Source organism: Maylandia zebra, linkage group LG15 (assembly GCF_041146795.1).
Source record: "Maylandia zebra isolate NMK-2024a linkage group LG15, Mzebra_GT3a, whole genome shotgun sequence".
NCBI lineage: Eukaryota > Metazoa > Chordata > Actinopteri > Cichliformes > Cichlidae > Maylandia > Maylandia zebra.
In genome coordinates, this window is record NC_135181.1 from 26,546,799 (window position 1) to 26,563,988 (window position 17,190).

Sequence of the window (17,190 nt, forward strand, 5' to 3'; positions counted from 1 at the left end):
CCTGAGATTAAATAAAAAAAATGAAAAGCTCAACTCTTTGCTTATTTTAAGAAGTGAAAGTGTAAAATCACAGAAATCTGTAACTTCAGGCTGTTCAGAGTGTACCCCCATCTCTCACCGACCCTGACAAGGAAAAGCAGAAGATAATGGATGGATAGATACAACTTCGTTACTTTGCTGTAGCATGAATGGGCACTGATCTGTATCAGTAGGAATAGCTGTAAAACTTATGAAGATCTCTGTTCACACTTTTAGAATCTGGTCCCTGGGCTGTATGTTTTACAAGCCTGGTCTACACTGTGATGAACTCAAACAGGCATCCCTGACGTGAACAGGTGACGTGTTTAATCAGGTGACTTCACCAAACAGAAAGCATAAAAGCCTTCCTGTCACACTGAGGTAAATCCTGTCTGTGTGCTGATCGTGTTAAACGAAGAGAAAGGCTCTGAGCCGGAATATCCCTCAGTCTGAACTCCAGCAGGCGGTCCTGAACCAGGAGGTGCTGCCATGTCAGACTAATTACATTTTTGCTTTAACATACAGTTGAACAACTGTCTGTGTGCATTTGTGTGAGATCCACACATGCTTTCAGACCTGTGCTGATATCTTTGTCAGTCATCTCCATCTAGTGGACAGATGGTAGAACTCGATCATCTGATGTGGTTTCTGACTCAGGTGAGGTTGTGTTTGAGATGCGTCAAACACATCTGGCTCCATGTTCACGGGGAGAAGGTTCTAGATTCAGCATTGTTGGTCTGCATGTCAGCCTCTTAGGTGTACACATGGGCTGTATCCCAATTCAGGGTCTGCAGCCTTAAAGTACGCAGCCTCAACGGTCCTCAAGGGCCGTGTACTCAAAGACCGCTAAGGCCGGAAGTGCGAGGCTTGTGAAATGGGATGGTCTAGCCTCCGTAGCGCTGCCCAGGTTGCCTAGCAACCATGATAGCTGGAAACGTGTGGTTGACAGAAATGAAGGAGAAAATATTTTGTTCGTTTGTTTGTTTCTACATGAGCTTTGTGTGATTTAATAAGTATCTGAGGCTGAGACCACAGGACTGTAAAACATGATTGTTGGGCTTCATATCTGTACTGAACAGTCGTTTAAGATTAGCTAGTAAATAACAATTAGCTAATGTTGTTCATGAGACTAAAGTCAGTGTAAATATGATATGGCCAATATTATAGTTATTATACTAATCATTATTAGTTATTACAGCAGTGAGTTTGAACTCTCAAATCAAATCACTTCTATTGTCACATCACATGTGCAGGTACACTGGTACAGCACATGTGAGTGAACTCTGTGTCAAATACTGAGCTTCAGTAAAGATTCAAGTTGCAGCTATTTATATGTCCCATCACCTTAAATCTTCACTCAAAGACACTCAAGTATCTTTGACAGTGTATATATAGATGTATCATATATAAGAGACAAATGTTGTTCCTTCAGTATGTTGGCATTATTACATTTGGCTCAATGCTTACATATATGTGTAAAAAGCAAATGTACGAGCTGTGATAACTGTTTCTGATAGAATGAAGAGTAGACTGATATATGAAATATTCCTTTATTGGGTGAGAAAATCAGACCATGTCATAACTGCTTTAAGTCATACAGAATAGATATCAGAGCCTTAAACAGGCTGAATTCTGCTAAATGGGTCAAACTGGGCAGAAAGTATACAAACACATAACATCCTTATAAAATATGATGTAACACTATAGATCAACTTACCTCAGAATATATAAAGCATATAAACAATTACAGCAATATGATGCGACAAACACAGCAGTACTACTAATCCAAAATACTCAAAGCTTCATAGAACTGAAACAAACATTTATTTTTAGGTCTATTCTGCTGCTGATACATACTTTAGGTTTCTGAGTATTAAACTTGTTGCTGCCTTTCATAGTGTGTAACTTGAAGGCCCTGAGTACTTTCTCCCACACTGAAAACACTGGAATGATAAAATTATTTAAACATTACCTAATAAGACTGATTCAGGCCAGACAATTAGTTATGTTAAACTTTTCTAGCAGTCCTTCACAAACAGGGAACAGTCTGTCTATTCTCTCCATCTGTCAGCTGCTGCTGGCTCTTCCTCCTCCTCTTCCTCACACACTGCTGAGTTTGTCCTGGTGGATCATCAGGGGTGCAAAGCCTCACAGATGATGTGCAGCAGTGGGTCCCTCACTCTGTCCTCACTCTGGACACTTGCAGTTGTCACACATGGAAATCAAATGTGCGATGAGCTGCAGGATTCAAACACAAGTGTAACTTATAAATACATGTTCATACTTTTATTACACAATCAGAGAGAAAGAAACAGAGAGAAAGTGCAGGACAGACAGACAGCTGACAGTCTCAGGTGTATACACTGCTACAAAACAGCACAAGAGAAGGAGGATTTAGTGTTTGTGTTATTACAAGTGCTAAACAAGAAGAGTTCCCAGATGGTACAGTGGACACATGTGTGACTCCTGTGATTAAAGCATCTTTCTTTCAGCTTAACGAGTGAACCGTCAGCTCGTTCAAACACACGTTAAAGTCCGTTTGGCTTGACACCACTGAACAGAGGCAGCAATATAACATAGCGAACATTAACAGTGCAGTGAATCCTGCTTGTGCCGTGATATTCAGGACTGCAAACCGAGCAGTTGTTGTGTTTGTGGATGTATGACTGACTTTAATTATCCATAAAATAATCACATCTCTGTAAGAATAAGGTTGACTATTATGGGGTGCCGTTTGTAAACTGAAACATGCCGAAATTAACAGCAACATTTATCCACATTTAGCTCTAAAACTTACAAAAACATGTTTTTTCGAGTCATTTTTTACAACATTTAGTAAAATAGTTGTAACTTCCATCCATCCATCTTCATCCGCTTTATCCGAGGCCAGGTCACGGGGGCAGCAGCCTAAGCAAAGAGGCCCAGACCTCCCTCTCCCCAGCCACCTCCTCCAGCTTATCCAGGGGAACACCAAGGCGTTCCCAGGCCAGCCGAGAGATATAATCTATCCAGCTTGTCCTGGGTCTGCCCCGGGGCCTCCTCCCAGTGGGACATGCCTGGAACACCTCACCCAGGAGGCGCCCAGGGGGCATCCTTGTCAGATGCCCGAACCACCTCAGCTGGCTCCTTTCGATGTGGAGCAGCAGCGGCTCTACTCTGAGCCCCTCCTGGATGGCCGAACTTCTCACCCTATTTCTAAGGGAGAGGCCAGCCACCCTTCGGAGGAAGCTCATTTCTGCCGCTTGTATCTGCGATCTCGTTCTTTCGGTCACTACCCACAGCTCGTGGCTATAGGTGAGGGTAGGGACGTAGATCGACCGGTAAATTGAGAGCTTCGATTTTACACTCAGCTCCCTCTTCACCACGACGGACCGGTGCAGCGTCCGCATTACTGCAGCTGTAGCCCCAATCCGTCTGTCGATCTCCGGCTCCCTTCTCCCATCACTCGCGAACAAGACCCCAAGATACTTGAACTCCTCCACTTGGGGCAGGAACTCATCCCCGACCCGGAGTGGGCACTCCACCCTTTTCCAGCTGAGAACCATGGCCTCAGATTTGGAGGTGCTGATCCTCATTCCCGCTGCTTCACACTCGGCTGCGAACCGTTCCAGTGCGAGCTGGAGGCCCTCACCCGATGAAGCCAACAGAACCACATCATCTGCAAAAATCAGAGATGAGATTCTGAGGCCACCAAAGCGAAAGCCCTCCGCCACTTGGCTGCGCCTAGAAATTCTGTCCATAAAAATTATGAACAGAACCGGAGACAAAGGGCAGCCCTGGCGGAGCCCATCACCCACCGGGAACGAGTCCGACTTATTGCCGGCAATGCGAACCAAGCTCTTGCAACGGTTGTATAGGGATCGAATGGCCCGTAGCAATGGGCCAGACACCCCATATTCCCGCAACACCTCCCACAGGACACCCCGAGGGACACGGTCGAATGCCTTCTCCAAGTCCACAAAACACATGTAGACTGGTTGGGCAAACTCCCATGCACCCTCAAGTATCCTGGAGAGGATAAAGAGCTGGTCCAGTGTTCCGCGACCAGGACGAAAACCGCATTGTTCCTCCTGTATCCGAGGTTCGACTAACGGACGAACTCTCCTTTCCAGCACCCTGGCATAGACTTCCCCAGGGAGGCTGAGGAGTGTGATCCCCCTGTAGTTGGAACACACCCTCCGGTCCCCCTTCTTAAAGATGGGGACCACCACCCCGGTCTGCCAGTCCACAGGTACTGCCCCTGATCTCCACGCAACATTGCAGAGGCGTGTCAACCAGGACAGCCCTACAACGTCCAGAGCCTTCAGGAACTCGGGGCGGACCTCATCAACACCAGGGGCTCTGCCACCAAGGAGTTGTTTAACTGCCTCAGTGACCTCGGCCCCGGAAATTGGCGGGTCATTCCCCTCATCCCCAGACTCTGCTTCCTCCTCGGAAGACGTGTCAGTGGGATTAAGGAGGTCCTCGAAGTATTCCTTCCACCGCCTGACAATTTTCTCAGTCGACGTCAGCAGCGCTCCGCCAGCACTATACACAGTGCAGGTAGAGCACCGCTTTCCCCTCCTGAGACGTCTGACGGTTTGCCAGAATCTCTTCGAGGCAGTCCGAAAGTCTTTTTCCATGGCCTCTCCGAACTCCTCCCACACCCGAGTTTTTGCTTCAGCCACTGCCCGAGCCGCATTCCGCTTGGCCTGTCGATACCTGTCGGCTGCCTCCGGAGTCCCACAGGCTAACCAAGCACGATAGGACTCCTTCTTCAGCCTGGTGGCTCCCTTCACCTCTGGTGTCCACCATTTGGTTCGGGGATTACCACCACGGCAGGCACCAACCACCTTGCGGCCGCAGCTCAATGCAGCAGCTTCGGCAATGGAGACGCTGAACATGGTCCATTCGAACTCAATGTCCCCAGTCTCCCTCGGAATGCTGTTGAAGCTCTGCCGGAGGTGTGCGTTGAAGATCTCGCGGACTGGGGCCTCTGCTAGACGTTCCCAGCACACATATAATAAAATAAATTATATTATATTGGAATAAAACAAACATTGCCTTTACTATGAACAAACATTTGGACTGCATATACAACAAATCTTACTGCAATAAAAGCTGTCCAAACATTTTCTTATATGTTCTACTTGAAGCTTTTAGTGCCTGATATGCGGTGTGGCTGTTACGGGGTGTCTTGTTGCTGCTCTTGCTGTATCTAACTTTTCATGTATGCACAAGAAAATTTAAAAAAAGCTTTGATGTTGCAGGTTTTAAAATTCTGGTCTTTCACAAACATGCATATACGCTAGAAAAATGATCAAAACTGTGATATGTTTCTTATTTGTTCATTTAGGAAACCCTGATGCTGCAGAGTTTCGCCAAAAACACAAGACTCGCCTAAAGAGGAAGTTCCAGTGTGTGTTTGAGGGGATCGCTAAAGCAGGAAACCCAACCCTTCTGAATCAGATCTACACAGAGCTCTACATCACAGAGGGAGGGACTTCAGATGTGAATGATGAACATGAGGTCAGACAGACTGAAACAGCATCCAGGAAACCAAACAGACCAGAAACGATAATCAGACAAGAAGACATCTTTACAGTCTCACCTGGAAGAGATGAACCAATCAGAACAGTGCTGACAAAGGGAGTGGCTGGCATTGGGAAAACAGTCCTAACACAGAAGATTCCTGCTTCTTTGGTTTCAGTAAAGAAGTGATGAACAAGTTCCACCAATTCTTTACTGAAACCAAAGAAGCAGGAATCTGCAGCTTTGAAGACTTCCAGGTTGTGTTCATCTTTGATGGTCTGGATGAGTGTCGACTTCCTCTGGACTTCCACAAAACTACAATTTTGACTGATGTTACAGAGTCCACCTCAGTGGATGTGCTGCTGATAAACCTCATCAGGGGGAAACTGCTTCCTTCTGCCCGCATCTGGATAACCACACGACCTGCAGCGGCCAATCAGATCCCTCCTTCATGTGTTGACATGGTGACAGAGGTCAGAGGGTTCACTAACCCACAGAAGGAGGAGTATTTCAGGAAGAGATTCAGAGATAAGAAGCAGGTAACCAAGATCTTCTCCCACATCAAGTCATCACGAAGCCTCCACATCATGTGCCACATCCCAGTTTTCTGCTGGATCACTGCTACAGTTCTGGAGGATGTGCTGAAAACCAGTGAGGAAGGTGAGTTGCCCAAGACCCTGACTGAGATGTACATCCACTTCCTGGTGCTTCAAACCAAAGTGAAGATGGTCAAGTATGATGGAGGAGCTGAGACAGATCCACACTGGAGTCTAGAGAGCAGGAAGATTATTGAATCTCTGGGAAAACTGGCTTTTGATCAGCTGCAGAAAGGAAATCTGATCTTCTATGAATCAGACCTGACAGAGTGTGGTATTGACATCAGAGCAGCCTCATTGTACTCAGGAGTGTTCACACAGATCTTTAAAGAAGAGAGAGGACTGTACCAGGACAAGGCGTTCTGCTTCATCCATCTGAGTGTTCAGGAGTTTCTGGCTGCTCTTCATGTCCATCTGACCTTCATCAACTCTGGAGTCAACCTGCTGGAAGATCAACAGGCAACATCTTATTCGCCTGAAGTGTTTACAGAAATACATGAACTAAAATATCTCTACCAGAGTGCTGTGGATAAGGCCTTGGAGAGTCCAAATGGACACCTGGACTTGTTCCTCCGCTTCCTCCTGGGTCTTTCACTGCAGACCAATCAAACTCTCCTACGAGGCTTGCTGACACAGACGGGAAGTAACTCACAGGACACAGCCCAGTACATCAAGAAGATGATCAGTGAGAATCTTTCTGCAGAGAAAAGCATTACTCTGTTCCATTGTCTGAATGAACTGAAGGATCGTTCTCTAGTGGAGGAGATCCAACAGTCCATAAGATATGGTAGTCTTTCTACAAATGAACTGTCTCCATCTCAGTGGTCAGCTGTGGTCTTCATCTTACTGTCATCAGAAGAAGATCTGGATGGATTTGACCTGAAAAAATACTCTTCTTCAGAGGAGGCTCTTCTGAGGCTGCTGCCAGTGGTCAAAGCCTCCAACAAAGCTCTGTGAGTACAAGACATCTACAAACCCATGTATAGAAATGTTTGTGCAGTATAAAGTAGAAATAAAAGAAAACCTAAACACAGAATTATTACAATAGTCATTGAAAATGGTACTAATATTAAAATCACTGTTTGAAAGGTTTTCATTTTGTATTTAATATCAGTAACGCATCAAGGCAAAAAACAAAAGAAGAAAAAAAGACTGGGCAATCTAAAACCTAAAACGACTAATGTTCTTTTTATGCAGGGTATTAAAAGAGCATGACAAATAAACTGAAACTTTTTAAAATAAAAACGGGGAGGACAAATACACTGAACAAAAATATAAACGCAACACTTTTGTTTTTGCTCCCATTCCCCATGGGATGGACGTAGAGACCTAAAATTCATTCCAGATACACAATATAACCATCCCTCCCAAACAGTGGTCACAAATCAGTCCAAATGTGTGGTAGTGGACACATCTGCTATATTGAGATAATCCATCCCACCTCACAGGTGTGCCACATCAGGATGCTGATCTGACATCATGAGTAGTGCACAGGTGTACCTCAGACTGCCCACAACAAAAGGCCACCCTGGAATGTGCAGTTTTTTGCGCTATTGGGGGTCTGGGGACCCAGAACCGGTCAGTATCTGGTGTGACCACCATTTGCCTCATGCAGTGCAACACATCGTCGCATGGAGTCTATCAGATTGTCAATTGTGGCCTGTGGAATGTTGGTCCACTCCACTTCAATGGCTGTGCGAGGTTGTTGGATATTCGTGGGAACTGGTACACGCTGTCGTATACGCCGGTCAAGCACATCCCGAACATGCTCAATGGGTGACATGTCCGGTGAGTATGCTGGCCATGCAAGAACTGGGACATTCTCAGCTGCCATCTGCCCTGAACAATGTGAACCATGATTCATCCGTGAAGCGCACACCTCTCCAACGTGCCAGACGCCATCGAATGTGAGCATTTGCCCACACAAGTCTGTTACGGCGACGAGCTGGAGTCAGGTCAAGACCCCAATGAGGACGACGGGCATGCAGTTGAGCGTCCCTGAGACGGTTTCTGACAGTTTGTGCAGAAATTGTTTGGTTGTGCAAACCAATTGTTCCAGCAGCTGTCTGGGTGGCTGGTCTCAGACGATCTTGGAGGTGAACCTGCTGGATGTGGAGGTCCTGGGCTGGTGTGGTTACACGAGGTCTGCGGTTGTGAGGCCGGTTGGATGTGCTGCCACATTCTCTGAAACGCCTGTGGAGACGGCTTATGGTTGAGAAATGAACATTCAATGCACGGGCGACAGATCTGGTTGACATTCCTGCTGTCAGCATGGCAATTGCACGCTCCCTCATTGCTTGTGGCATCTGTGGCATTTTGCTGTGAGACAAAACTGCACATTCCAGGGTGGCCTTTTGTTGTGGGCAGTCTGAGGTACACCTGTGCACTACTCATGATGTCAGAAGAGCATCCTGATGTGGCACACCTGTGAGGTGGGATGGATTATCTCAATATAGCAGATGTGCCCACTACCACACATTTGGACTGATTTGTGACCACTGTTTGGGAGGGATGGTTATATTGTGTATCTGGAATGAATTTTAGGTCTCTACGTCCATCCCATGGGGAATGGGAGCAAAAACAAAAGTGTTGCGTTTATATTTTTGTTCAGTGTAGTTCAATAATTTAAAAATCTTTCTCATTGCATAACTGCAGATAATTTGGAAATTTAATTGTTCACAGAATCCAGTGAAATGCAGGAAACAAGGATCATCTAAGCAAAAGAACCTTTTGTTAAAATAAATCATTGGAGGGTCTCACAGACACTTTAAAGAACATTGTCGTCTTCCATAAATGCAAATCAAAGTGTTCTATAAACATGTTCTTATGTTCAAAAATGATTTAAATTAAACTGAGATCCCCATAAATATGGTAAGATAAGATATGATGTAAAACAGATGGATAGATTGTTTACTGCTCAATTTCCCTCAGTTTAAACAGGTGACATATTGCCTTTGTATACATTTCAATAAAAAGTCGGAGTTTAATTATTTGCAAATGACCCTTTTAACTTTACCTATGTTCCATGAAGAGGTTTGAACTGCATGTGTTATTCGTCCATTGAAAAACCCCTGGCAGTCAAGGTGCCATGCAAAGTGGCCTTACAGTTCAATGTCTTGTCCAAGACAGATCGAAGAAATATTGGATCAAACCACTAATCCTGTGATCAGTGGACATTCAATTCTACTATCTGAGCAATAGCCTTTTTTTTTTTTTTTTTTTTGGCTTTCATTCTTAAATCTTTCTCAGGCTCAGCTGTTGTAATCTCTCAGAAAGAAGCTGTAAAGCTTTGTCATCAGTTCTCCGCTCCCAGTCCTGTAGGCTGACTGAGCTAGACCTGAGTAACAACAAACTGCAGGATTTAGGAGCGAAGCAGCTGTGTACTGGGCTGGAAAATCCACATTGCAAACTGAAAATTCTCAGGTCAGATTACAGCTAATTTTGGATCAATTAAAGCCTGTTTTCTGTTTATGTCACTTAATTTTTATTAATATTTACATTTTGTGTTAATATCGTCTAAACCAGGCTCTCAGGTTGTATGATCACAGCGGAAGGTTGTGTTGCTTTGGCCTCAGCTATGAGGGGCAACCCCTACCATCTGACAGAGTTGGACCTGAGCTACAACCATCTAGGAGACTTTGGAGTGAGGCTGCTATCGGCTAGACTGAGAGACCCGCTCTCCACACTTGAAACTCTCAGGTAATGAACACACAAAGTATTTTCCCTTGAGTGACAAATGTCCCCAGTGAATGAGTAGACTCATCAACATATTTTGCATCACACCACACTAGGAAGCACAGGCTGTGGAGGAGGAGAGGCCCCAATCTTCATTTCTAGCTTATTGAATTAACCATACATCTGGACAGTTATTTGGTAATTCCCCTTGGATTCTGTTTATCTCGATAAGCTCTTTTATCTAGCGCTTGTTGAAACCTTTCATTTTATAAAAGGCTTTGTGAAGTTTTCTGATACCCTCTGTTTTCTCGAGCTATGAAAAGTTTCCCAAATATAAAAGCTGTCCATTTATCTTTTTTTTTTTTTTTAAATAAATTAAAAACTCAAAGCAATACTATATAAATGACTATATTAAATTAAACATTGTACAGTTCATGTTCAACATTTAATACGCGTTGAAAGTTGGATAGACAATCATTGTTTTTGCATTTTGTTCTCCAGGGTGGACCATAGTGGTGAACAGTGGTTAAAACCTGGTCTGAGGAAGTGTAAGTTTGACTAATGATGTGAAACTTTCTAATTAAATCCAAATCATTATCATTAAACTTTCTACAAATGACAGCATATCAGTAATTACAGAATAAAGCCATTAGATGTGTAAGATAAAAACTGTGCCCTCTTGTAAACTTTTTATTTATTCTTGCCTTCAGATGTCTGTGATCTTGAACTGGACACAAACTCAATAAACATAAACCTTAAACTTTCTGAAGACAACAAGATGGTGACAGTTGTGGAGGAGGAGCAACCATATCCTGATCATCCAGACAGATTTGGTTGGTGGCAGCTGCTGTGTAGAAATGGTCTGACTGGTTGTTGTTACTGGGAGGTTGAATGGAAAGGAAGAGTTCACATATCTATTAGTTACAGAGGAATCAGAAGGAGAGGACACAGAACTGACTGCAGGTTTGGAGAGAATGATCGGTCATGGAGTCTGAGCTGCTCTGATACTGTTGGTTACTCCGTCTGGCACAATAACACAGTTACAACCATCCCCTTCTCCTCGCCCTCCTCATCCTCCATGTCTAACAGAGTAGCAGTGTACGTGGACTGTCCTGCTGGGACTCTGTCGTTCTACAGAGTCTCCTCTGACACTCTGATCCACCTCCACACAGTCAACACAACATTCACTGAACCTGTGTATCCTGGGTTTGGATTCTGGTCTTATGGTTCCACATTGTCTCTGTGTTCTTTGAAGAATGAAGAAGAAGAAAACCCTTTGGACATTTAGACACAATCTCAAAGTCTGTAATAGAAATGTCAAACGTTCAAATCATTGATTGTGATTTAATGCTGTTCTATCTTATAAGCAGAAGTAGCTGAACAAATGTTTTTACAGATTTGGTATCAGGACACCAAATATATAAAGCCGTGAAGGTTAATAGTTAAACTGAGTTTTTTAAATTTATTATTCTGCTTTTTTTTTGTGTCAAACACATTTGGTTTACCAAGAGGAGAGACATAGACTCTCTACAGGATCCTCTTGTTACTTTCTTAAATTTAGATATGTATTTATTTTATTGTATTACTCATAATATTATCTGTGTCGTTATGATAGGGCTGATGGGCTGAATCTTTTTAATGACTTGCTTCTGTAAATAAAAAAAGACAAAATGTTAAAACCCATTTAAAACACGACCGCTGACATGAACACAGTAGGAGTTTAGAGGAAGAAACAGGTTTGATGTATCGCCATCATCAACTACCCTGTTGGCAAGTCTGATGGAACTTTTTTACACCTGCTCTTAAGTTAACCACACACCTTCAGCAGGATGACCAGTGGGATACAGGAGAACCACAGCTGCCCTTCTTTAATGGCTACTTTAGGCTGGTAGTGGATACCACTACTGGGAGGCAAGGTACCTTCAGTGTTTGCTTATTTGCAGAAGGATCACAACAGCACCCTTCTTGCAGGTTTCCTGTTTATCTGGGCTTGACACTGCCTGTAAGTACACTTGAGTGACCCAGTGAGGCAGGGTTTGTGTCTCCTCCCAGAATAAAACTGAGACTCTTTTACGGTACTCTCAGAGCACAACAGAGAATTGATAAGTTGATATCAATAAGTTCTTATCAATTCCCAACTGCAAATTCAGAGAGTTATGATCTGACATAAAGATTTATACAGTTAATGTTTAATGAGTTTAAAGAGTTCAAGGGTCATCATGTGACTGTTAGTGCAGCTCTGTTATCAGATTTCCTTAAGGCAGCCCCTGAATTTGAAGAGTTAAGAGCTAACACACTTAAAAACCTTGAATGGTGTGAGTTACATGTTTATCCTCTTTGGTCAGTCTCATTGTTGGATGAATAATTTGACTTTCTCTTATTTCCACCATCCAAAAGTAAACCTAATCTTAAATCATTTTAGTGTGAGTGGGTGTTGCTGTTAAACAGCTCTTATAATAGTTGAGCTAGTAGAAAATATTGTGTTATCTTGTTGAGTTTTATTGTTATGTTCAGGTAGAATATCTGAAATTATTTTTGAACATTACAAAAACCAATTGAGGAGTTCTCATATCATTAAACCATTACAGATTTTCTGTTTTCGCTCTCTTTAAATGTTTAATTTGTGAATTAATTCTTCTTTTGTCTTATTGCTCTTCTAATTATGCAGCACTTCCTCAGATGTGTCTTCGGGGGTTCAGATTTCTTGGATTTAAAAATTCTACTTTGCTTCCACTGCAGTTAGACTCCCGTTTATGTCACATTTTAGTTTTTTCAATATGTAAACCTGTGGAGGTACCTGAGACCTTTTATGATCCATCCAGCTGAGTACTTTGGTTTTGTGGCTATGGGGTTTTGTATGATTGCATTTGTGCTTTCGAGATTAAGGAGTTTAAAACAGCTCATACAATGAATCAGATTCAGTAAAAGGACTAGATATTACAATCCCTGATTGCTCATGTGACACATCGCGGACATCCTCTCAGTTCTGTACATATTATTTGTATTGCACTTCGGTTTTTTGCAAACGGGAGCTTTCTGTATAATATTGGTGACGCTGAGCATGTTTCCAAGGCTACCGTCTGTCGGGCAGTCAGGAATGTTACAGTTGCACTGAAATGTATCCTGTACTCGTTTGTGGTGTTCCCCGGTCATAGACCTACAACATTTATCAAAGAGGGATGCCACAAAATTGCAGGTATCAGGATGAACGAAACTTAATTCATGATGTGGTGATATTTGAACTACTACTTAAATTTTACATTTATTCTCACGGTTCCCAGGCGTGATTGGCTGTATAGATGGCACTCACATTCCAATCATTGCTCCTTTAGTAAATGAAGGAGACTATGTGAACAGGAAGTCTTTCCACAGCATTAATGTACAGGTACATAATTCCCTGTAGCATTTCAAACTAACAAATTATTTCATTATAGTAATGGATGCTAATTTGTGTTCTCTGCACTGTGAAGATCATATGTGATGCTGCCAACATTATCACAAATGTGGAAGCCAACTGCTCAGCCTCTGTGAGTGGTGGTGGTGGAGGACCCCCACCTGTTTTTCGGGCCTCCGCTTTTTTTCTGTTGGCTATAGCGGGTCACATTTGAGCATACAGAGTAAGCAAATATGTACTTGTAATGTGCTCAGATAATTTCAATAAGTGCTTACAGAAAGAAAATTCATGTAGAATCTAACTGCAATTGATTTACATCGGACAAACAGACCAAGCACTATGGCTCATAATACAATTACACCTTACCTGTTTGGACTATATTTTTATGTTTCATTTTTACTTGCTGCCAGGAACGTTTGGGGCCTGTTGGGTTGCACCTGCGCTCAAATCACATCACAAAATAAAATGTATAAAATAAAAAATAAAATAAAATAGAATAAAATAACGTGTTAAATGGGTGGAAATCCCTAGTTCAATGTTTAAATTAACACTCACACATTGACTCTGTCGGCTATGTTTTGCCATGCATGCTCCCTTTCTTTTGCAGCTGAGGCTGTGTTACTTTTTTTCCGCGGAATTTGCATGTTATCGGCATATGCTGCCATCAGAATTTCGGCCTCAAGCGCTGTAAAATACATTGACCGCGCCTTCTTTCCCTCCGTCTCCATGGTGACTCGCTTAATCTGTGCTCCACTAATCAGAGCTTTATGTATCCTCGTGCGCGCGCTTAACTTGGGGTTAAAGCAAATCCGCGTTGACTGAACTAATTGTTATTAGCCTTTCTGAAACCGAATATTCCGAGTTGGACAGTTCGGGGTTACTCAACCCTGAGTATCGTTTTTCACTCTGAGTTTTCTAAACCGGCTTCCTGAAATAGGGCCCAGGGCCCTATTTCAGGAAGCCGGTTATGCTGATGGAAACACCTAAAATCAGTTTGATTTTAGGTGTTTCCATTAGACTGGCAGTATGAAAAGGAAAAAAACAAAACGCTTGGACACTGCTAGCACAGGCGCCCACAGAAACGCAAAGCAGGAGATGAAGCATCGCTGAATAAGTTTCCAAACCAACTTCATTCTAAGCCAAAGACTAGAAAATATGGTGAAGCATATCTTCCCTTTGGTTTCACCTGCACAAGTGCCAAGGTAGGTCTCCCCTGCAGAATTGGTTTTCCCTTTGTCGGGAGCATGCGCTGGGCTGTTCAAATCACGGACAAACAGTATACCACATTCTTGATTTTTAGTTCACAAACACTTGTTGTAATGACTAACTACTCCTGACATTTTGGAGATGTTAGCTCTGTATACAGTAAAGTTACAGCGGGATAAAAATAATATCAGGTTGATCCTGCCAGGATTTGTCCCCTGGTTCAAATCACGGACTAACAGTATCCCACAGCTGTTTATGTTTTTAAACCCATTTTGCACAGAGAGGCATTTTTTGAAAAATGAATTGATAGCAATGTTGAATATTATTACACAGAAGAAAAAAAACAACTACATGTAAAATAATCACACCGTGAAGCTTCTGCCTTTGTAAATGGAGGGACAGTAACTGCGTGTAAAACCTGAAGACAGTCAGAATAACAGTAACAGTATTTCATCTCTATGTCCCATTCTGCAATTCATCTCATGTAAACAATAACGTGGCGCCCAGCCTGACGTGAAAAGAGGCACATTCCTTTGACGTTGCCAGACAAACTCTGTATTCCTCATCCGCAAAAAAAAGGTGTTTTAAAAATTCTCCGTTTTCAGTGATTCGAAACGCCGTTTACGTGTGGATGCGTTTTCAAAAATACCCATGTAGGTGCGGACGTAGCGTAAAAGAGTTAGTAGTTTATTTTATTACTAACTGTCATTTATTGGAGGTTACTTGTACTTGCTTAATTGTTTACTAAATGTTTGAGGTGTGAAATAAACCGCAATGGAGCAAAATATGGGTGTGTGTGGTTGGAGGATGTGTTAGTGCGTGTGCGTGGCTCCACATCAGCCACGCCGCTTTGCTAGCTAAAACACTGGTGTTGGATAATTTTGCCAGAAAAAAAAACAGAGGACGGCTGAAGCGGGGCAGCCAAAGAGTAAACTCTTAAAAGTAAGTACTGAATATTATGTCACTTATTTATGTGCAAATGCTTAATAACAAAGAACATTAAAACATTACTGTTGGCCACATGTCGGCAAAGTTATGTGACATTAGCAATGTTTGTACTAACTTGGCTTTAAAGCCTTTACTTTAAAATATACTCCGTTCAATAGTTGACTTTAATCTTAGAGAGAATGCCATGATTTTATGGATAATTAAAGTCAGCAATATATCCATAAACACAACAAGCAGAAAGTCAGTGATGCTGCTCGGTTTGCAGTCCTGAATATCACGGCACAAGCAGGATCCACTGCACTGTTAATGTTCGCTATGTTATATTGCTGCCTCTGTTCGGTGGTGTCGAGCCAAAAGGATTTTAACGTGTGTTTGAAAGAGCTGACGGTTCACTCGTTAAGCTGAAAGAAAGATGCTTTAATCACAGGAGTCACACATGTGTCCACTGTACCATCTGGGAACTCTTCTTGTTTAGCACTTGTAATAACACAAACACTAAATCCTCCTTCTCTTGTGCTGTTTTGTAGCAGTGTATACACCTGAGACTGTCACCTCTCTGTCTGTCCTGCACTCTCTCTCTCTGTTTCTTTCTCTCTGATTGTGGAATAAAAGTCTGAACATGTATTTATAAGTTACACTTGTGTTTGAATTCTGCAGCTTATCACACATTTGATTTCCATGTGTGACAACTGCAAGTGTCCAGAGTGAGGACAGACTGAGGGACCCACTGCTGCTCATCATCTGTGAGGCTTTGCACCCCTGATGATCCACCAGGACAAACTCAGCAGTGTGTGAGGAAGAGGAGGGGGAAGAGTCAGCACCAGCTGACAGATGGAGAGACAGACTGTTCCCTGTTTGTGAAGGACTGCTAGAAAAGTTTAACATAACTAATTGTCTGTCCTGAATCAGTCTTATTAGGTAATGTTCAAATTTCAGAATGTAGCTGTGTAAACTTCAAATATCTGCTCGGTTTGTCAAGACATCACATATTTGCAAAAGTGCTCCAAAGTTTTCGGAGACGTCTGTTACCCACCTGCTCGATAGCTAGCAGAACAGCGAACTCCCGGCACATCATTTTCAAACCCCCTGCGATCTGTCGCTACTCAGATTAAAGGTGATATATAAGTCACTTAGATAACTTAAAAATGTTATTGTTTGACTTTTTCAGTGTTTTATTTGTTCGTGAGTAAACTGGTTTCCCTGAGATTACAGCTGAATAAACGTCAAACTGAAAATTGATTAAACAGAAGTGTGAAATGTTCGAGAATTTACGCCAGTGTCCTGTTACATTTTAGATAATTACTGAGGCCCGCAAGGGACACTGGAGAGAAAAAAATCAAGATAAACTTGCAAAAGTTCATCTGAAGGCTAGACCGTCCAATTTCACAGCCACTCACTTCTGGTCTTCCTGGCCTTTGGAGGACCCAGCCCACAAAGACCGCATCCTCAGGAGGTTGCAAGCCTATGAATTTGGACACCCCCATTGTTTACATGAGATGAATTTCTACAATGGCAGATAGAGACAAAATACTGTTGCTGTTAATCTTATTATTTGCAGTTTTTACACGCTTGCATATACACACACAGTTATGGTCCTTCCATTTAGACAGAGGCGTCAGAGTGAACTTTGGGCATGGCTTCTAAATTCAACACAGATGCTCTCACAACCCAAATCCCGACGTCGGTTTTGAATAAATTTAATTTTTAAAACATTTAATTTCTGTATGCTGTATGCACTTTGCTTATTCCTAAGTTGTGAGTCTACACAACAGCCAAAATACTGTCTTTAGTTATTAACATTTGAAATGATGAGGGCACTTGAAAATGGCACTTGAAAAGCAT

At 42.7% G+C, this 17,190-nt stretch overlaps 1 protein-coding gene across 1 annotated transcript; it reads left to right on the forward strand.

The window, feature by feature from the left end:
* Positions 1–9,702: 9,702 nt before the first annotated feature.
* Positions 9,703–11,088, forward strand: LOC112436037 (neoverrucotoxin subunit alpha-like). The gene is made up of 3 exons (XM_076874553.1): positions 9,703–9,824; positions 10,302–10,348; positions 10,511–11,088. Exons 1-3 carry the CDS (start codon positions 9,703–9,705, stop codon positions 11,086–11,088), a joined length of 747 nt encoding a protein of 248 aa, XP_076730668.1.
* Positions 11,089–17,190: the final 6,102 nt, after the last annotated feature.